This window comes from Rhinolophus sinicus, linkage group LG02 (genome assembly GCF_036562045.2).
Source record: "Rhinolophus sinicus isolate RSC01 linkage group LG02, ASM3656204v1, whole genome shotgun sequence".
NCBI classification, from domain to species: Eukaryota; Metazoa; Chordata; class Mammalia; order Chiroptera; family Rhinolophidae; genus Rhinolophus; species Rhinolophus sinicus.
Window position 1 is genome coordinate 15,504,759 of NC_133752.1, and position 23,452 is coordinate 15,528,210.

Sequence of the window (23,452 nt, forward strand, 5' to 3'; positions counted from 1 at the left end):
ATACTCAATGTCCATTATAGATATGTGGTGGCGCTTTTATGTGCCAACACATTGGCTTAACACAGCCACATGTCTCAGAACTGCCATTAAAACCACTCATATATCTTAATCTGAGCAGCACGCCTCCTCGGTAAGTTAGAAGGTAAGTTCACAGCCACTCTGGCAGGCACACAATATAGTGCTGTCACTGTTGGCTCTGTTTACAAACCATCTCTTAGAGAACATGCCCTCAGACCCTTGATATGTCTTATTTTTAGCATGATTGGTCGGAATGGCTGGAAAGGTCATATTCTCATTCTCTCTCTCTCTCTTTTCCTCTCTCTCTCTCTTTCTCTCTCTCTTTCTCTCTCTCTCTCTAATTTGCTAGAACCACTATAAATCCACCCATTAATAGACATCAGAGATAGAATTCTAATCTGCAGGATTTTGTTTTGGACGATGAGACGGTGATGAGGTACCAGCTTAAAGCATATCCTTTTCTTCATACAGTTTACACATATAATATAGTTTAAGGGACACAGCCAGAAAGCTACGGCCTAAACACCTATAGACACAATGAAAAGGCCTTCACGAAAGGAAAAGATGCTCTTTTGCTCATGTGAAAATAAACGCTCTTTCTGTGCCCAACAGGGCCACAAATATCATCCTAAATTTAGGGAATTAATAGTTTATCCTTTGCCTAGTAAAGGCTCCAACTGAACACAGAACCAAACAATCAGCCTTTAGAATATCATGTTGTTATAATACAGTGTGTGGAAATGGTGTCTATAAAAAATTTCCTTTGGACTCTCACACCTTGGAACTTATTTTCACTGGCATTCAAAGGAGAACAGATTTAATGTCTGATAACCCCCAACTGCACACCTTTTTTCTATCCTTGCCTCTGCACTTAATTTGCATTGATACTCTCCTTTCCACTGCTTGGCTCCATGGAGGGCAGTGCAATGGCAGGGCCACCAGCCTTGCACACAGCCTCGAATCAGCTTTTATGCTACTGGATGAAAGGTCAGGTGGAAAGGCCCAACACTGGCACAATTAATCTGGTCACTCAGGGACCATCTGCTGGTTCAAGAAGAGCTTGGAGTGAGTGATGGACAGGGTCATTGCTGGCTAACTGTTATCAAGGGCTATTATGACAGTCATAAAGAGAAAGGGAACAATTGAACAAGGGGAGAATTACTCCTGAAAGGGACATGAAAAGAGACACAAATGCCTTCGTACAAAAGATAAGCATGAGAAAGTACCAGGGGATCCAGGCTGCTTACAGTAGTCAGGTTGGACAGCATTCTTTGAAATGGCCAAAGTTTGAATATTAATAAGGGGTCATCGCCTAACCAAAGCTTGGGATCCATATAGAGAACCCAAGCTGTCCATTCTCTCCCCTCAGGTAAAAGGTGACAGAGCTGGGTGAGAAAGTTTCGATAAGGAAGACACAAGTAGAGCATTCCTTGGCTTTCTAGACAGAAATTAGATTTAAGGAACTGAATCCTGTGCATTACCTCAAATCCTTTATCCAAAACCAAGCAGCATATTTTAGTGATTATTTTGCAATTGCTAAGGTTGCTGATTTATTAATAAGGATGGCCAAACAAAATGCGGAAAAAAAGGAGGAGTTACTCATAGTACTGATATTACAATTTAGTGTGCCCCAAATGAATATATATACACACACACATGAATTATGCATTGTGGGGGGGGGGTTTATGTGGGAACTAGGTAGGAAAGCAAGGAAGGTGGAAAGCATAGGTCATTTCATTCTAAATAATGGGGAACATGATTTATTTAAGGATAATTCTGCTGGGCTGTATTTGTCTTGACCAATGACTGGCCTGTCACCAAAGAGTTTAATATTGACAATAAAAAAATAGCGGTCTCTTTTTCAGAGGACATTTTAACCACTGTATTTCTTAAGGGAGAAAGTAATCTGACAGATCATACAATGACGTTCCACATCATGGAACATTCTGAGGTACTTACCTAGTTGTGTTACGTGGGAAAGACTTACAGGACGATATCATGACAATCCTTTAGATCTAGATGTATGCGTGTGTATTTGTATATATGCCTTATTTATCTATTATCATCAGGCCTTAATCCCCAAAGGCACTTGTGCAGATGAATCAAGAAGTCGACTTGCTTAAGCACCAAATTTTTTATTAAAGCATTTAATGGAAAAGTTAAAAAATCATTTACATATTTCCCCCATCTAAAAAATTATGAGAATTGATCTGTAGTGTTGTGTGATATTGAAAAAATGACAACGGGGAGCTATTTAGACATATAGCCCTGAGAAGCACAGGGCGATTTGCCCTCAAACAAAATGGCCCCAAACGGTCTTATGTTGAGGGTCTATTTTTTGTAGTTTTGAGTCCTGTCTCTTTTGGTCAGGGCCCACGTCCTGCTATGATCTTGCCTCTACCAGCTCGTTAACTTTCTAAATTATTTCTTCTTCTCCTCCATGTGTTTGGAAAGCAAATAACTAGATTGGTTTAAATTGTAAGTAAAACATAAAGAAGTAAGTGTGAGGGCCAGAGAAGCTTATCTGGGAATAAAATGCATTAAGTTTGAGAGTATGATTTTTATGCATCTGGTTTGGTGTCTCAGAGACATTTTTACAAATGGTGTGTTCCTCGGCTATGTTTCAGACAATTAATAACACCAAGTTAATAATGGCCAGAGAAATGAGGTCTACTAATATGAATTATAAAAATAACCACTGTGATTAAGTAAAAACACATCCTATCTATGGGACATACATCTTTTCTTTCAGCTTTGAAACACGTAGCTGGAAATAAAAAATAAACCAGCAACGAAAGGAAAAAGGGTGTGATCTGTGTTTTGTTTCTCTGTACCACAGATGCAGCAGGGAGGTCACACAGTACTCTTGCAGGGTATCACGCCTTTCGCTGACTCAGAGGAGAAGCACAGTTGCCATTCAAAGACAAATTAAGCGGGGCACGGATCATGCTACGTGGATCGCCAGACCCAGGTGTATCTGCCAAGACGAGGCAACAGCCAGTTACCTCCAAATGCATCTAAACACAGAAAATTCTTTGTTTCTGTGTGGAAGGGATGTCTTTGTCGAATTTTTAAGTTGGAACATATATTGCAAAGCAGCCCAGACGAGATCTTTCCCAAGAGAAATTGACACAAATTCCTCTAGGACAGGAGCAGCCGTCACCTCAGCTATATTGCTGGGATTGGAGGGTGATAGCATTAAAGGAGCTAGAAAGTGGCACTGTAACTCTCAAATCTGCTGCACACACAGCCCTGGAATTGGGGGCAAACGGAGGAAAGAAGTCACGTATCCTATGCAGCATTGCTGTGTTCAAATGCTCGGGCATTTGCCCAGACTCTTCTCCCATTGGAACAGAAGGTAAGCCTAACCATCAGGCAGTACTGCCTGAAAGAAAAAGCCAGGCTGATATGTGCAGCTCAGAGGGCAGGAGGGTGTCCCCGCAGAGCATGTGCTGGCAAGACACACAGGGTCCTGACATGAGAACATTTCTGGGCAGAATCTGAGTTGGCAAGGCTCCCCGGACACCCAGGACAACTCTGTCTGGAATACAGGAGCTCCCAGCTTCACATATGAACAACGAGATGGCACCCAGGGAAGCTCATGTCCTTAGGCCAAGAGCCTGTGGAAAGACCAAGGGCATTCCTATAACAGAGGAACTTTTTTCCCTGTGTAAGCACCACTCAAAAGCAAAGAAAAACTCAAGAACGACTGGGGAGAAGAGCTTGAAGCCCGAGTACACAGGAAAGAGAAAGCAATTTATTTGTATAAGGCTCAGTAGAGGTGTGGTGCGTGGTACTTTCAGAGAGAAGGAAGGGAGAGGTAACGTGTTTCCTGGGCATGCCCCCTTCCAGAGAACACGATGGTCCCTATTAACGACTCTCCACGAGACAATGAGAAGAAGGCTTCAAAGGACAGGACAGCCACATATTCAGGATGCCGCCTATAAGAAAAAGCATGTCAGCCCTTCCAACTGGACTGAAATATCATTCTCAGAGAGAAAGGTCAACAGGCCTAAAATGGTACCAAACAGTTTTTTCTAAAGGATCACAACATCCGTTGCCAGAGGCCCCGCATTCTAGTCCTGTCCACCTTGCACGCCGCTTGAAGAACTTGTGGCTGACAGCCTTGCTCTCTTCCCTCAGACTGGTGTTCTCTTGTCTTCCCTCAGCAGTTGCAATGAGCAAACTGCTGTTTTCATCAATACACTGTGTGTAGGACACGGTCTCTCAATGTCAAACACTCTGTCCCACACCCCTGCATTTGTTGGACCCTATGCCTGAGGCTCTTGGTTTGGCACAGAAGGTCCCGATAGGTAAGAGAAATGGTATCCAGAGAAACTCCACTTCAAGGTGAAACCATTGCTGAAGATGCTAAGGGCACCAAATCCAGAGAAGGGCAGAATTGATCTGCCAGTGATGACCAGGATAAGAGGCAGGTGGAGAAAGCTCCTGCTCTGCTCCGTCTGGCAAACCGCTTATCTCACTTGATTTTAAAGGCCTGACTTCCACACTAACCATGAGCTTCATGGAGCCACAGACTGTGTCAACTCCTAACCACTGCGTCCCCAGACACTGACAAGCAGATGAGCACGCTCACTGGTGACAGTCATTATTTTTTATTTTTTATTTTTTTTGATGAATGGGTACATGAATCAGTGAGAAAATAGAGGAACTTTTTCAGAAGCATGAAGAAATGTGAAAACATGCCAAAGGTGGAAACCAAGAGCTTTGGCTGGCCAAGTTATTTGTGACCAGAAAATGTGACCACCCATATGACAAGTGACCCGGGATGAAAGGGCCAGTGTTAGTAATCATCCCCGGTACTATTTGCATTCTATAGCCCTGTCCTGAGGTCTCCCAGTTAGCAACTTAACCAGGTCAGGCAACATGACTGCAGATAGAGACTTCAACACTTCCTGTTTTTAGGCCATTGGAAGGAAAACGGGGAGGATGGAACACATTTAAGAATTTCTCAAAAGCGGAAAAGAACTTGACATCAGTTTCTACCCAAGCCTCTGGTGCAGAAGTATCAGTCACTGTGGAAACTGCTCTCTGCAGGCGCTCCCTAGCTACTGGTGAGTACCTTTCACGTGTCCTCCTTTTTCTTTTCAGCAAATGGCACATTTAGTTCAATCATTTCTTGTCTGTATCTCTCTAAATTCTCTATCGTGGGAAAGTTTGCCCAAAATGTTAGGCTATCATTTAATAGTGCTCTGGTAATGAATTTAGAATTAACTGGGGTGCAAATGCAATAAAAGAGCTTTCCAGAGTATAGTTAGAGAATTTCATGACAATTAGCACTGATTTGTGCTACAAGAATGGTGGGGGGGGGGAGGCAGACACCAAAAAAAATTTGTTTTAAAGGAGAACAAAAACAGCTACTCACATACTCAACCCCCAAAAAGGGCTTTTAGCACTGGCTGAAAATGATACCATTGGATGACAGAAGAAACACACCAGATTAGCCAATTAGCATTCACCCAAGAAAAGCAAACGCTTTGGAGAGAGGGAAGAAAAGGAACTCATCAAGACTAATATCAACTTCACAATAGCCCTGACGGTTTATCTACCCAAAGGAAGTGCTACCTTGCTGCGTTATTGTGACCCTCTCGACAATTCTGGGGGAAAAAATGTTAGTTCAACATTATCGCAAGCCAGAATATGACTCTATTTATGTGACAAGTTGACAACATACAATTTCATGCTTGTTGAACTGATCGGTGTTATATATTCACTGTGAATATTATGAAGTCTCACCATTATAAATATGAAACAGTATACACTTATTCAAAATAACTCCAGCAGTGGCAATTTATAGCTTGGTTGTCTGTGCTCTTATGAAGTCCAAATGCCACCTTAAGAAGCTGCAGCGTGCAGAAACAGATGTGCAGTGTGACTGCGACCAAAATGGATTGACGATGACCTATGTGAAAGCAAGCTATTACATTTTAGTCTGCATGGCAGCTGACACCGGTTTGTATTTAGATGTGACTGGTGGGAACACTGTGTCCTTAAAGCTCTGTTTAAACATGGGCCAAGACATTTGTCTACCGGACTAATTATTTTACCACCCTTCTGTGGCAAGTATCACTTTTTTTTTTTTTCCCTTAAAGAAAAGGAAGGTGAATGTGTATGCCACACAAAGGCACACATTGCCACTGAGCTGCGTAAAGTTACTGCAAGTACGTTAAACCTTGGTCATGTCAGGTGAACATTGGCAAGAGTTCTGGAATGCGTGCAAAACAGGATTGTACCACTTTCTCGATCAGGTGCCTGGGAACAGGACAAGGCCACAACCCATCAACTCATGAGCTGTCCCTGCAACAGTATTTGGTCAGGTTGTTTCCTCCTCTCCTTTCCCCCTCCTTTCCTTTCTTTTAGCAAGCTTCTACCAACGCGCGAGTGTTCGCTTCCACAAGGACAAATGTGGAAAAGAACACAATTTATCCAAATGGAGGAGGATATGAAGGAACCAGGCACCTTGCTAAAGCTAGATATCAAAAAATTTGCATATGTAGTTTTCCAACCACAGAGGTGTGATTCGGAACAAAATAAATTGCTTGTATTGTGGGCAAAGACACAAACCTTGGCCAAGTTTGGGGTTGCTTCCCTGCCCATGTGTTGCTTAAGTACACCCAGAAAGTCCTGCTAAGAAGCTCAAGTTACTTGTCCTGATGAGGCAGACCTAAAAAGGCTGTCATTTACATAGAAGTCTTCTATATCTTCATTTGACTATTCAGAAACATAAATAAAAAACATTTGAAATATACATTAAGTAGTTCCAGGATTTTCTAGTATTTCTTTTGTTTCCTTTTTCTGTTTGTTTGCTGAATATTAGACCACTGGTACCCTTTATTACTTAATAATTAATGGTTACCCCTTGCTCTTGTTTTGAGATCTAGCATAGGATTCAGTGACCAGAATCCAGGATATCTTTTGAAACCTTTTAATTCGAGTGTTTGGGAACTTCGCCACTCTAACAAAATTTGCTATCCAAAACTCTGCATTTCTTCCTACTTTTCCTGTTGGACCGAAGTGAAGGTGTTGTTGGTCTGTCTCATAAATCCAACCTACAAGATAACATAATCACGTACATTCATTTCTCAGGGACCTTGGCGGTGCTTATCTCCTCGCTTTTACGATCTCTTATGAACAGCCAGGAATAGCAATCTGCAGCCTGTTTGTAAAGCCATCTTAGTCTGAAACTTGTCTTCTCCTCTTTTATCACACGGCGATATTCTGCAGCTACATCCCACTCGGCCCAGCAAAATGTGCTCTCAGCTCCGTTTTAGAATAATGTAACTAGTCTCTGTGTGTATGCAACATATCAAATATGTCAGGGAGGGCAATTAGCATTTCAATGAACTATTTATTAATAGAAGATGCTGTGTGTGCTTTGCTTAGATTTGTTGATATGCTGCCCACTGTACATTAGAGCCTGAAGCTATTGAGTTCCTGGTCACCAGCAGCTCAGACAGGCAGCTCTGTAGTTCCCACAGCCCCAGTCCCTCTATGGGCTTTGCTCAACTTTATTTTACCACTATATCACCTAGAACATTAAACGCAATGCTCAAGTTCTGTGTTAAATCACAATTGTTTCCTGTTAAGTGTTCCAAGCTACCCATTTTTATTAACAGTTACTTTATTAAATCCTTAATAACATAGATAAAATAGTTAGTTAATTTGTGTGTTGAGCCATGGATGTTAATTTGTAAACATAATAACATACTGCAATCATTTGCATAATAGCATTTTAATCTTTTTAGTAAAAGCTGTAATTCCCTACAAAGTACACTGCAGTAGAAACTAAGTGACTATTGGTAATAATACAAAAGGCCTTAAAATTCTGATCCTATTATAGTGTTGGAACATACCCAAACTGCTTCTATAATCTCTGAAATGTTACTGTTCTCTGATTTAGGTGTCTGTGTCAAGAATAAAAATGAAGTATAACTGGTAGCAGTAGACTATTTCCTAAATGTAATTTAGTATTCACTAAGCACCAGCACTTTGCAAATAGCTCTGAGGCTTTCCTTCCAAGTTCAGAGCTCCAGCTCTGCCTCTTCTGTGAGGAACCCACTCTAAACTCGATTGTGCTGAAGGGCTCTGAGAAATCATGCTGATGTGGCACAGGGAAGGGCATTGGCCACCAAGTATTTGGTGACTGAGACTCCTCCCTCCTCACTGCCCTCCCAGCCTGCTCATAGCTCCTTGAACTGACTGCCTCTGAGCAGTTTGGGAGAGATGAAAAAGTAGGAGAAATACTTAACAAAGCTGCTTCTGGGGGGCGGGGGGGAACTCCATAGGTGGCTTGGTCTCCAGAGCCCATTAATACCAATCATCAGACCGGCCAAAAAGGAAAAAGAGGAAGGGAAGGGAAGGGAAGGGAAGGGAAAGGAAAAGAAAGGAAAGGAAAAGGAAAGGAAAAGGAAAGAAAAGAAAAGAAAAGAAAAGAAAAGAAAAGAAAAGAAAAGAAAAGAAAAGAAAAGAAAAGAAAAGAAAAGAAAAAAGAAAAGGAAAAGAAAAGAAAAGGTAGTTGTTTAGAAGTCAGGCCAAATCATTGTAGGCAAGACCTGGTAATTCATTAATCCATCCTGCTGTAAACCTTGAATAAATAACTTGCAGTAGTAATAGAGATGGGCAGGTGTATAAAGTATTAGTGTTCAGAATCTGAAACTATGCAAATTATGATATTATTTTGGAAGCGAAAAGGCATAAACGTATCTCCTATCGTCATTTTGGGACAAATGGTATAATGAATAAGAAGTCATTTGTCTTCGTAAAATTTTGCCCTGGTCAAGAATATGAATGTGTATTTCACTGTGTATGTCTCTTCCCATTTTCCCTTGTTCTCATTCTAGCTGCTTGCAATTCAGCATCTTTGGCAGGCTACAGTAAAACACAGTACCCAGCTTTGCTTTCAAACTATATACCTCAGCGCACACAGTCTTGCAAGTAACCTGAGAGGTTAAAGAGGAAGGAAAAAAATGATCCTTACAAAATGGTTTTACGTCACCCACAATTCGTTTTATAAAACCCACAATAAAAGTTTTCACTGCTAAAAGAATAGGCACATAATCACAGGGACAAATTAACCTTGTAAAAAACACAAAGTCTGGGGTAGAGAGCAGTGAAAACAATTTGAAGACGCTCTTTAATGTTCATCTTTTTAATCTGCTTTGTGTGTTGATCTCATTCAGAGGTGAGCCATCTGCTGGGCTGTGTTTCGACGACATTGCATATATAGTTAGGGGACGTGGACAAACAGACACAGCATATGTATAAGGTTCCTGCACAAGCACACATAGTTACTATACAAACAGACAGTTTGTCCCATGCAGCATCCTGAGTCTTGATTACTTTAACCTAGACTAATATCTCTGAGGTATACGCAAGAGACAAAGAACCACTTTTTCCTCTCAAAGTTTTCCTCCTTGAAAATGTGGGTCTCCACTTTTCTGGCTTCAAAGATATCCACATGGAGTAAATTTTATTTAAAGGACCCACTTGAGAGTCCAGGCGGTGGGGAAAGCCTAAGATAGGCCCATATAATTGCTTACTTACTTCTTGAGGTGCCCAGAATATCTGAAATAAAAGAGTTGGCCTCTAGCTAGGCCCCAAAACACAAAATGGTATGTTTTGCAATCATTGGACCTCAGTAAACATAGATTCTCCCTTTTCCAATTGCAAATGGGTAAGAACTGATGGCCTTCCATGAAAAACAGCAGCCAACAACCTATATTCACAAAAGCAACCACCGGGAAAGTTGGAATTTGTGAAAGACGGTCATGTAACCAGCATCCTGTGACTTGGAATTTATTTGTAGGGATTGATGCCAACAAACATAGCCCCGTGGGTCAGAACTCCTGAACCATATTTTTCCAGTGGTCAGCATAATGGCGGAGAAGAAATAGGGTGATACACCAGATGTTCCCAAGATAAGGCAGATGTTATCAAGCCAAGAAGTCTAAAACAGTCTTTAACTCAGGTGTGCAGATGAACTCACACACACACACACACACACACACACACACACACACACACACACTGTTTGGACGTTGCAAGATAACCCGACAACAGACATTGAAACTGAAGCAGTGCAAAGGCTGGGTCAGATTGTTGCTTCCTGATTTGTGACTCTCCATGATTTAACTGATTTATACCCAGGATTTGGAATTTTGTGGTAGACTACAAATGCAAAGATAAGTACAACATAAATTTTTAAAATACCCCATAAGTCTCCATGAGTTTCAACATTCTTCAATGTTCTTATGTTACAGCCAATTATCTCCCCACTTAAATGGCTATTATTTTCCTACTTGAAGTCTATGTTCTCCATAAGTGTCATTACCAAGTGTGGCAAAAATCTGGTGGTGGGCCGTAAATTTAATTTAAATGACAAACATTGATTGATTGCAAATTGGAAACTCCAGAAATCTTGAAAAAGCAGTTATTGTAAATTAATTCCGTTCTCTCCACTACAACAAAGGAGGATTTATTCTCCTGACGATTAAATTAAGGTGAGATGGTTTTTACTCACATTTTTTTTCTTCCTCTGTTTGTTTTGTTAAAATTCCAAGAGGTTTGCCATTCATAGAAAAGTCTGCCTGACCACAGGCACAGTCAGAAGCAGGCATTCATTACCATGGAAGGCTGCAGAATTTCCTCCAAGGAGACAAGTGAGGAAAGGCAGACACCATGTACATTTGTGCATTGGGTTAAACATGTTCTGCCTCTAAGGCAGCGGGGAGATGGAGAGCCCCTTTGTAAAATGACTCGGAAGTCTAAGAAGTACTTCAGCTCTGAAAGGTGAGCAGAAAGGTAACCAGGAAGTTATCCATGAAGTTCGGATTCTCTTTGGAACATTTGTAAATTAGCATGTTTGCCACTTCCCTCTCTAACCGACCTCATATTCATCAGGGCTGACGGAATTTTCCTTCAAGGTGTTTCAAGTCCCCTGGACTCCCCTGTTCACCATCCCTTCTGCTGTCACCTTGTCCCTTCCCTGCACCTGCATCCCATAGGGTTTAGAATGTGGCCGGGCCTGCTGTCGAATTTCCCCTGCTTTCTGCTTGTCCATAGTTCTTACAGCTATCAGAATTGTCACTCCTAAATACCATCCCCATTACAGCGCCCTGCTGCTTAAAAAAATCTCTAATGACACCTAATTTTTACCATGTAAACTCGAAACACTTCTAACTGGGTTCTCATGGCAAGCGATAATTTTGTACCCACCCTAAATCCAAATTTACTACTACCCCGGTGTTCCCGTTACCATGTATTTTACTTTGAGCAAACCAAGCTCCTCACTTCCTCACTCCCGCTATAAAACCACTTCACTCTTATTCTCTTATCAACTTCGGTGACATTATTCTTGCTGATTCCCTGCTTAGCTAGGATACATACAAATACACACACACACACACACACACACACAGTATATATGCATACACGCAGTCTTGCAATGTTTCCTAGTTGCTAATATATATGCAAAATATATAAATAACCCTATGCATACATGAACATACAGTCTTACTTTGTTTTGCAGTTGCTGATATGTATGAACACACACACACACACAGTCTTGCATTGTTCACTAATTGTTTTCATATTACTTCATTTAGCCTCCCCAACTGCTTTCTTTAGGAAACAGAACTTTTGTGCTTTCTATGTAGTCGTCGCATTAGCTAATGCAGTCCACACCATCCATAAATACATGATGGTCAACTCATTCATTACGCTGCAGATATTTATTGCGCACTTACTTTCCTCTGTTTCTTTAAGAAAATGTCTAGGCAAACTTCAGTAAATAAAACAAGCAGATCCCTGGATCCCAAAACGTGCACAGACCACTGAATAGCTAAGATTGTTTCTTTAATTTTTTGATAAGTACAAAATATATGCCCCCTCTAGAAAAAAAAAAAAAATAGAACTCAAAGTCAAGAGAAGAAATGTAAAATCTATATTATCATCAGAATGATCAACTTTTCTTGAAAACTCACCACCATTCCCTTGGTAGCATACAGTAAGATACCTCACAGACAGATAACAGGATACTGCTTCCCCCCTCCTTTTCTCCTATAAAAGTTCACAGTATCAGACCTTACTGAGAGTTCGAGTAATTACCCAATGTGAGTATTTGCTACAGCTGTGAACTCTTCTCTCCCCATTAGCAAAAGCAGGCTTCAGAACATATTATGAAAACTGACCTAGAGACAACTACATTCTTATTCGCCATGTTCTAAAGAACCCTGAGTAGCTGCATGCTTAAGTAACAGACGAATGAATGAATGAAAGATGCCCATTAAAGCAGATGTTAAACTATGGCAGGGATAAAGTGGCCCACGGTGACTCAGGAGGGGCAACGTGCAATTTCAACTAACCCCGTGCCACCCATCTTTACACACTGCCATGCTGTAAAAACAGTCCTTTATTCTCCTCCTTCAAACAAAGCACAAAGGCAACACAGGGAAGGAAGTTATGTTGCAATATTCTAAAACATAAATCTTGCTACTAGCCAGTCCGGGGACAGTATCCTGTTTTCCTGACACATGGATCAGACTCACTGGAGGCCATACCTATAGGACTGGTGTCCTGTTTTCCTAAGTGGCTTCTGAATCATACCTGATCCCCTGCATTTACACATCCAAACATAGGTTGTGCAAGCAGAAATCGCTGTGTGTGTGTGTGTCCAGTTACTCAACCAGCGTGTACAACTGTGTGTTGGCACACCTTGTCCCCGCTTAGGAATTCACTCTTTCCGAAACTGCGACATTCGGTTTCATTTTTTTTCCTTCTAAAGTTACATAAAAGTTAAACTTAGATTCAAACGTATGGAAGAGGCAAAAGGAAGGAATTTCTATTTACTCCCAGCGTTTTAATGGCCTGCTCAGCTATCTGTAGCTGTAAATACTCCCTTTTCTTTCTGCTTTGATTAGAATTCAGAAATCACGTGGCCCATTTCCAGCGGGGTCATCAGTGAGTCAGGGAGAAGGGTTTAACCATCGGTGCCTTATTTTATTCTGGGAATCTGAGGTAGATAATGCTTGTTATTGGCAGATCAGAGGTGGCAGAGACCGTGACTGTTTGGCTTGCTCAAGTACAAGGCCTTCACAAATGTGATGAGGCAGGGTTTTGAGACTGGAAGAACGTGAACACAGGTTGAAGTCCGCTGTGAAGGATTAAAGGCATAGGCTCTGGGGAATGACCATGAACATGCAGCTTTGGTAGAAGCAACACAAAACTGTGGCCATTCCAGGGTTGTTTTGTTGCCTACGGACTTTCTGTTCACGGGGGAAGTCACCCTTTTAGAGTTCCACCTAAGGTGCTCAAAACACACTTCATTTATTTGTTTATTTTTTTCCTGTTAGAGAGAAAGGTGTCTGAATTGAGCACTAGAGGGCAAAGAGTAGAGGCATCTTGACTGTATGCAAATACTGAGGGAGCTGCTGCTGTTTGTAACAGTGTTGACACATATGGCCTTACCCTTTGCATCGACAAAGAAGAATGGGTTTTGTGACATCAGAGAAAACTGTGATGGGGATTTATCTAAACAGTTACTTTTGCTGTCTGTCACTAAGAGAATTCCTGACATATCAACCCCGAGGCCTGGAGCATCTCGATAATTTTATGTGGCTTATGATTCTTCATATCCTATAACTTACCTGTATTTTCTCTCAGAAATCTGACCAATACATCTTTAGTGTTTTATAAAGGTGACTGGTTTTTTGTTTGTTTGTTTGTTTTCATTTTTCTTAATATCGAATTCTCAACCTTAACACCTTTGTCACATGGGGCCAAAGAGGTCTTTGTGGTGGGAAGCTGTCCTGGGTGGTATAGGATATTTAACAGCATCCCTGCTCTCCACTCACTAAATGCCAGTAGTATCCCTCTGCCCCAAACCTAGCAATAAAACCTATCTCCAGACATTGCTAAATGTCCCCTGGGGAGCAAAACTGCCTTCGGTTGAGAACCACTGGCTTAAAATGACTTAATGAAAGATTAAAATAAATGAACCTTGTATTTTAGAGCATTGAAAACAATTCGATCAGTAGTAGAGAGTTATACAGGGAAACAAAAAGGGGTGTTTGTGGAGATTAAGCATCTACAGATAACTAACTAGTTGCTGAACTAGTCTCCAAAGGTATAAATCAGAATTACCTCACGTAGGTGCTGCAGCATGAAACGTGGAGATACCAGCTCATGGAGAAAGCTGTCTCTTTTGAAATCAGTCCACCAGGGCGAGACTGGCTACCATGCCATCTCTCCCCACCTTTTATTTATTCCCTAACCATCACCTGCAAAACGCATGGCATTCATCCAATATGGAATAGCCGATCTTTAGATAAGAGGTCTATAGAGATGGACATTTTCAAAAGTACTGTTTATTTAATGCAGCATGACTTAAAATGGGCCTGTAACCTGACAAGTGTACGGAATGAGGAATGTTCAATTTACCAGTTCTAACCAGCCAAGTCCTCACATGAACTTTCTAAGACCCGGCTGAGAAGCCTGAGAAAGTATAACTAACCACAAACCTTCAGCATTTCCTCCACCGTCTTCCTTCTCCCCAGCCCTACCTCCACTACCTTAAGCACTCCCCTAAGACCCACATAATGCTCCAGACGTATTATAAAACCTCAGCCGTCGGCAGAACCTACAGCCACCCCAGCTGACCAGCTATCCCTGCTTCCATGTCAACCAACACTGAAAGAAAAAAGATTCTGTTCTATTTTTAAATATATTGAGCAAAGGAGAAGCTTGATATGTCTTTGTAAAGGATGGCTGTCACCCAAATTCACCGTTACTCTATTTTTATCAATGATATCGACTTTGAAAGTCAGATACATTGTCGGTTCAAATCCCAGGTCTTTATTTGTTAGCTGTGTGACTTGAGGAAAATCACTTAACCTCTCTGAGGCTCACTATCTGCATATGTAAAAATGGAATGGAAATACTAGTACCTAAACAGTAGGTTGTGTTGACGGATGAGTGAAATGATATACATAAAGCACAAGTCTTCCAAAATGTTGGCTATTTTGTTATTACTATTATTGGGATTAACGTTACTATACTCATCATAGTGAATATATATCACTATTCAACACCTTCTATGTGCTGGTTGCCAGAAACACTCAGTAAATATTGTAAAATTAGTTTTCTTAATGACTCAATAAACATTTATTCAGTTGTTTTCTTGTGCTGGGTGCTGGGAAAACTCAATAAACATTATCAAATTGGCTTTCTTAATGACTTGAAATTTCAACCAAATAACATTGAAGTATAAGAAATGTCTCTGCTGGTGGATAGAAAAATACATTTAAAGTGCTTTGTACGGGAGTCTGGCACATAGTAGGTGTAAAATGTTACATGATGATGGTGGTACTGGTGGTTTTTATACTGAAAACTAGGTTGATTTGGCAACCTTTATTTAATTCACTTCCCAGAATACTCACTTAGTGTTTGTCCGCTAAGAAAACATTTATTTTTGAGTAAATGAGTACTGATCATGTGAGAAACAACTTCCCCCCCTCAAAATAACAGTTTGATAGGAATAGATTAATATTGTTTATTATAGGATAGGCTTATATCAGTGTAGAGCCTGAGAGATAATTCTCACTACTGAAAGAGAAATAATTTTTTACTAGTTTATAAGTAAGTATTGGAGTAGTTGGGTTTGAAGTTTTCATGATATATAGAAATGAGAGGTATGGATCAAAATATAATAATAATAACAATAATAATAAATTGCTCACCTACTGTGTAAAACAAATAAAGGTGGACATCGAACCCCTTGGTTAAAAAGAAATGGCTTCTTTTACATTAATTTATATTAGGCACCATTTTCTGTGGGAAATAGGGATAAACAGGTTTAGACTTTTGTTCTTCCTTGTCACTAACTCTTTCACAATCCCTTAGTATTTCAACACAGTTTAACGCACTCTGTTGTGGGTCCTTAGCCCCTTAATTCTAAAAAAAAAAAAAAATCCATTTGTTTTCCAAACAGTGTTTTTCACAAAATAGGAAGCGCCTAACTGTGATAAAAAGTCTTTTGAGGACAGCAAAGTAAGAACCCATTATGCTTTCAGGCCAATAATCATGTTAGTCCAGCCCAAGCCAAGTTCAATGAGAAATTAATTTTTACCAACGGGTGTCCTTACCTCAAATATGTTTGAAGGCTCATTGTTGTACTGATTGGATATTATTTCTGATTGGTCACTGCACCACTTGAGTCCACCCAGAAAACTATCTGTATCCAAGTCGTTCACGTCTAGTTCAGAAAGGTCAAGTTCAGGAAGATCTGGGCAAAGAGGCTGGTCTTCACCAACCAAAGCAGCACACTGCAGGAGGCAGGGAAAAGGAAAAGGAAAAAAAAAAAAAAAAAACCTGTCATTAACTTCAGGAATGTATTAAACTGCAATAGCATGTGATAGGAATTAAGCCTGGTTAATTCAACGGTATCACCAAAGCTGGTTTCCAGGGTTTTAGTCACCAGAAAAAAATCCTAAATTCCTTAACTTACTTTGCTCCCAAAGGATACTTTGCCTGATCCATTTGATCCCAAATTCTACCTCCAGATCCATGGTAAATGTCATGTTTCCATGAGCCTTCTCTGATTCTTCCAGTTAGAAATCAACTGGATTTGTTTGTACCTCTTTGATAGTTAGCACCCACTGAGTTTCAAATTGTTTTCTGGTTAACTATACGCAAAATTTCCCTCTACCCTTAAGAACATAATCCCTTTGAGGGAGGGATATAAATTTGATTTTACTTTGGAATTACCATCACACATAACAGACAAAATAAACAACTGCTAAATGGAAAACAGAACATAAGAACTTTACTAGGTAAACTTTCTCCACTTATGCTCATTTTAACCATTATAATCCATATAATTCATTTAGCAACTAATGAGGCAAAGTCCTTTAACTTGTCCATGGTTCTCTTGAATTGTTATTTAAATCTTTTACTTGACTTCATGAACTTCTGAACTTCATCTCAACGTAGGTCAAAATGATAAAGGACAAAAATCATATTTTTTCTAAATGATTTTTATATCTTTCACTATATGTAACATGCAAGTCTTGTGTGTGTGTGTGTGTGTGTGTGTGTGTGTGTGTGTGTGTATCCGAATTAGCCCAGTTACAGATTTGTATACATGACTAGGTTTGTAAGTAAGAGGAGGCTGGGCCGAAGAGATTTTATTCTGGCGCGTGGTTTGTGTTTATTTGTGTGTGTGTGTGTGAGAGAGAGAGAGAGACCACCTGGGGTCTAGAAAGAAAAACCACTATAGCATACCACAGCTATATTTTTTCATCATTTATGTATTACTAAACTATGTTATAAGTGAATTCGAAGGAACTACTTTTCTTTGGCGTTTTAAAAATGATTTCAATATACTGAGAGGTTTAAAATACCCTCTACTGCGACTGAGCTGCTTGTCACTAAGGCCATCACAGACTGGCATTATCTTTCACCTCCTTGAAGGCAACAGGTGGTCTTTGAACTCTGAAACAGTGTGGCTTTTTGAGGAAAGTGGACCCCCTTACCAAAAATGTGGTCCTCTATCCTTGATCTGGCTGTCTGACTGCTGACTCCTCACTGCATACTGTGAAGAACCCCGCAGAAACTTCCTACCACAGGGTCTGGTGAGGTCAGAGACACAGGACTTCATCCACCTGCGCGCCAAGGTATCTAAATCAGCGGGCGCACATTCTGAAGTGGCACCTGCATGGCCCTTCCAGAATCAGGAGAGATACTGTGGCTTGTTCACATCCAGGCAGCCGTTGGGCATAAAACCGAGTATGCTGCTTGACATTTAGATTTTGAATAAAATAAGTTTTCTGTGGATATTGTTCTCCAGCACCCCTGTCATCGCTGGCAGGCTGTATTACACGGGTCATATGCGGCAGCGTGACCCTAGGCACCACACTGGGAAGTAGGTCCTGGCTAGGAGTCAGCAGTTGGTAAGGGGAGGCTGGGAGGAGCCTGAAAATCCCTGCAGTTCTTCCCTCAGACCACCAGGCCCCAATGAGAGCCCAGTGGGCAGGCACAGATGCAATGCAAAGAACGGGCAATCCTCTCCATCTAAACTCTTCGCTTATCATTTTTATTGGTCTTTCCCTTTTTATTATCTGAGCTAGCCCAGTTACAGATCCGTATACTTGACTAGGTTTGTAAGGAAGAGGAGGCCGGCCGAAGAGATTTTATGCTGGCACAAGGTTCACGTTTTGTTTTGGGTGTAACGCTTCCCAGTCTCCAACTTGTCCACACTGCTTACCCTCCAAGCACAAACACACCGTGTTAACTTCCACCACGCACCCAATTCAGAGATAAGGGGATAACTTTATCAGTGGTGCAAAAAACACGAGGATTTCACTGGGGGATAGTCCTTTAAAAAAAGGATAAATAACAAAAGCAACAACAAAAATAAAAGTTAGAAAACTGCAGATCTCTACATCTGCCTGAAGTCTCTGCTGTGCAAAGCATAACTTAGAAACCGTGGTTTGGAATGCTGACTACCCACCAGTGACCAACTCCCTGCTGTCTCTCTCTTAACTGCCCTCTCTCGGCGTGGCTAGTTCCAAATCCTTTAACTTTTCCTAAATACATGTTTTAAAGTAACTTTTGAAAACCATTGCAAAGATCGGAGCTTTTGTGTGTGTGTATTTTACTGTGCTGTAATTCACCTGTTCGTTTTCCTTTCTCTCTCTTTCTCTCTCCTTTTTGCTCCTCTGTTATGGTTGAAAATGTGCATGTGCTGTTTCCAATGCTGACATGCTAATAAAACCAGTGCTTCTGAATATGGCATTATCCTGCTAATCTAAAACACATTACTGGTAGCAAGTGTCCCTGATATTCATTTATATTTGGCCTTTGGACGATGCCAGACTTAGCAGGCCAGGCCATGTATGTGTCCTCATCTGCCATGCTGATATTTACTGCTTCCCTATACATCTGTAACAGGTGTGCTTTATGGCCGTTACAGACCCACATTCTCCGGCTTCTTTGCAACTATGACAGCTATTTCACAACCAGAGCCTTAATTTTATAATAAGATTTAAAAGGATACAGCAGTCACTAAACACAAAAGGATAATTATTGTATGCTATTTCACCCCAACAGACTTTTCTCTTAGTTAAGGAGCAGACAATAAATTAGCTTAACTGCACTGATGATAATGAATCATTATAATTAAGTATAATTCTCCATTAACCTTTTGGAGGTTTTTGTGCCATTGATGGTAAATTTTAAAGAGAGAGAGAAGAAAGAGTGGACTTGGCCACATTAATTATATTAATGCAAAAAAAAAAAAAGCATCTTCTTAAAAAAAAATTAGTCAAGACAGGAAAGCGAGTGGGGGTGGGGGGCAGTTAAGAATGGCCGTCTTAGCGGGGTGTATGTCATGTGAGTCGTCCCTATCAATCTAAGTAACCTTACTGTACATCACCATCATTAAACTGTGAAACACGGGGGACTCTGAGTAGCTATAGTGATACCAGCCTTTATTAACCAATGTGCTGTCCTGTCATTATGTGCAAAAGGGCATAATACGTTTTAGGATGACAGCAAACATTAATGATTCAAAAAAATGAAAGCTGCCTACGCTACCTGCTGCTCGTAATATTTTAGACTGGCGGTGGTGATTCCCAGAGCTGCCGCCGCGAAGTCAGGGCTTCTAGCAGCTTGCTGCCTACCATGCAACAGAGAAACCACGGGCCAGTCTCAGCCAACCGACAGCTCAATCTCGGGCTGGACAATTAGCCCGAGACCTCACCTCCTTAAGACAAAAATAAAAAGGCCTCTGTTCTAAGTGGTTCTGATGCTTATTTGAAAATGACTGCAAGGAATTCCAATGATTAAAATAAATCTGTCATGTTTCCATAAGATCTAGTTCCTCAATCAACTCCTAGCAGCATCAGGAATAATACATGATAGAAAAATGAAACTACAGCAGCTGAGACCCACAGTGCCATCCAGACAACCACCCATAGGACACACCAGCTACTCGAAGACAATTAGGACTTTGAAGCCACTTATAACCCTGACTCATAACAGCTACATATTATGAATTATCCATATCTATTCCGTTTTACCGAGAAATCAAAACAAGAACAATTACAATCCGCAAATACAATCTGCCAAGGCAAGACAGGGCAAACTGAGCCAACATTTGCAAACCCAGCAAAGAGTTAAGAATCCAGGGCATGCCTGGCTAGATAGGAAAAATGCACTCGCAGCCGGCCTTGGCCAAATTATTTTCACTTTAGATGTGTATCTCTGCACCTCATGGACATCTTATTTAATCAAATCACGTGTAGCACTCAATCCTCCCCCTTACCCTATGTGCCCCCAGCTACCCAGAGGAAGCCCTCGCAGTCCTTTGCCAGGTTCATTGTTAGCAGCTCAGATCCCCCACGCACTTCAATTCGGGTCCATCTCACCAGCGTCCACAGAAAGTTTCACTTGTTTCCCAAGTTGCCCAAACTTTCCGAGAGCATTGCAGTGTGCAGAATGCAAACATGCTAGCTCCTCGTCCCCCAGCTAGCCACTGGAGACTCCAGAGATTAGGAGCAAACGGCTTGCTTTTTTCCCCCGGTATGAATTGTAGCCAGCAGAGACTGTGGGATTGATGTATTGCCGTCTATTTTTACACAAGCAGCGAGCAGCTCCACACACAGTCCTGCATAAACTCTATTCTCTCTCCGGCTTCAGGCAGCTCTCCGTGGTACAGCGAGATTTAACCATTGGCTTCCCTGCCACTGACGCTAATGGAAAACCTTGCACTGTAAGGCATATAGATATATATTTTCTTTCTATTTGCTGGCCAAATCTTTCAACCACATAGAGGAGTTTTAAAGGAATCAGCTTCGTTGTTTTGTGTTCTGTAGGAAAAGCAATCTAAAAGAGCCCAGCAGGATTATTTAGGATTTTGTGAGTTCTCTGTCTAATGAACACAAACACAGGAAAAAAAACAAACAAAAAAAAACATACTAGACTAGAATAAAAACTGACTTTATTTGAGCACATCCATTTTAATATTTTTATCTTCATCTTATTATAAATAGAGATGGCATTTTTCCAACCAGGCCACTAAACACCACTGGAAAGACTTCAGCTTCTGATTCATATCAATATCTTAGAGCATAAATATTGCATATGAGTAGAAACAGAGCCAAAGGCACATGGAAAGAGTTTCCAACTGCAACAGATACAGATGACAGCAGCTAAGCTTTGATTTGCTCAAGGCATCTCAAAGCCACCTTAAAATAGCAAACTTATTGGAGTTAAGATAAGATTAAGATTCCTTTCCTGCCCGGGCTACTTTTCTACCTCCTCTCCTCGCCCAAGCCCTTCCCCCTTTACAGGAATAATTGAATCTGGAGGGAAGCTTCAGTCCTGGCTGCAATGCCGAGCCCAGCCCCAGCTCACCTCGATGTCACTCCATACAGAGTCCTGGTTGCACATGTCCCACGCCATCCAGCTCCTGAATGACGCCAGTCAAGCTTTTTCAAGTCCAATCCACAGTGACACAGAGCACACACTCATGCAGGCAACCAGCCCCTTACTGAGAGTGAACTGAAGGCACCTGTCTTACTACAGTCCCCAGTCACATGACAAAGCTATTAAAAAGTAGGCTGGGCTGTCACTCACCCAGCCTCCCTTCTCCTGTGCAGCTTGCTGCTCAAACTCGTGACGTCACTCAAAGGCAGCCCTCTGCCTCAGTGAAGTAACGCTCAAAAAAAAAAAAAAAGAAAACGGAAAGAAAGAAAGAAAGGAAACACTTGGACTTTTGGAGGCTTTGAGCATCATGCTGTGATTAAATCCAGCTTTGAATGCCACAGACTCTAAACGGAGCCCTGGCCATATAATAACTAAAATCCCCTGCAATCTTTTTTTAATTTATTTTCCTTCCAAAACAAGCAAGTGGCAAATCTCCCTGTTTCACGACAGAGTTACTATATTCTTAGCTAAAATGTGTACTCCCTAAGGACTAGAATTTTAAAGACCTCCAAGTGGGCTCTAGCTAGGTTTGGACTAAAGCAAGAGCTTATCACATGATGCATTTTTATGAGACATTTTCTAATTGGGAGAAGTGTTTGAAAGCAGAGAATGGGGCATGGTTTTTGTTTTGTTTTGTTTTTGCTTGTTTTATCAACAAAACAACCTGCATTTGTGAAGATATAAACAAACTCCTCCACCCAGAAATCGGCTGTCCCCTTGGCAATAGGGAACACCAGCTCCTGAAGTGTCACTGCACTTAGCTTTGCTCCATAAAAGGAGAACAAGAAACAAAATACCATCCTTTCAGGTCCCTTCTAATTATTTCCATTTCTCTCATAGGCTCCCAGAAAACAAGTGTTAGTAAATACAGTTGCTGCTGCTGTGCTCAGATCAGCTTAGGTTCCCAGCTGCCTTTTTTTCATACATGTAACATTTCCTCTCTAACTGCCTTAGGGTGTCTTTTTGAATAAACACTGGATTCCAACCCTAATGCCCTGGGTTGTGCAGTTTGTGTTCCAGATCAAGAATGTCCGTGGAGTGAGGGAAAAATACCAACGTGCTATTAGCAGAAATATTCATTTCTTGAGCTTTTTAAATTTTTTTTTCCAGCTTCTACCCTGAGACAATGAGGGTTAATGCAGGTGCAACTGTTTTATGATGACACTACATATTGAATACATAACAAACTCGAGATACTAGATACCACCAAGAAACACCATAACACTACAGGGCTCTTACTTAACCCTTCCAAGTTCCAGGGAAATGTACGTGTGTGTGTGTGTGTGTGTGTGTGTGTGTGTGTGTTCATATATATTCATATATATTCAAACATATATATTCATGCATATATGCTTTTATAAAATTTTAAGCCCAATATACTTTTAAAATCAGCTCAATTATTTTGCTTAATAACTTATCTGAAAAAATTCCCCGGGTATCTAAAAATAATTTTTAAACCACTATCAACTTAAACTCCTCTTTTACTAAGGTTAATTTAATTGTTCTCTGCTGTTCCTCTCCTTGTAAAGGAAAAAATGGAAATTTGCTCTAACACATATTTCAACTATAAAGTTGCTCAAATATTAAAGGGAGAGAAAGAAAAACTAACAACAGGAAAAAAAAAAAACCCAGAAAACAAAAATACCAGGTTGCTTCTTCTTTCAGACTACATATATTATAAGAGATTTGTCTACTCTGGTATCTGCAACAAGTTGCTAGTAAATTCCTGACTAATGTGATAAAATTGACAGTTTGTCATTATTGAAGATAAAAAGATAGCCAAAGCTTTGACATTTTAAATTAGCTGGATACATGTCACTGGCTCATTTTCCTTCTTACAAATAGTGGAAAATTACTGTAGTTTTAATTTTCTAAATCAAGCAAGAACAGGAAGATACAACCTCAGGAAGACTTTTATGCCTGTAATCAG

General features: G+C 40.7%; 1 protein-coding gene across 9 annotated transcripts in view; it reads right to left on the reverse strand.

The window, feature by feature from the left end:
• PPARGC1A (PPARG coactivator 1 alpha) overlaps positions 1 to 23,452 on the reverse strand; it is a 627,593-nt gene that overhangs the window by 76,529 nt on the left and 527,612 nt on the right. For 3 of the 9 annotated variants that reach the window (XM_074321853.1, XM_074321847.1, XM_019743879.2), the window contains one exon: positions 16,179 to 16,358. In XM_074321853.1, the coding sequence (XP_074177954.1) occupies positions 16,179 to 16,358 (180 nt within the window). Of the gene's footprint in view, positions 1 to 15,773; positions 15,865 to 16,178; positions 16,359 to 20,359; positions 20,379 to 20,441; positions 20,576 to 21,450; positions 21,621 to 23,452 lie in introns of those variants that run through there. The other 6 variants (XM_074321883.1, XM_074321881.1, XM_019743878.2 and 3 more) reach the window with 6 other exon arrangements.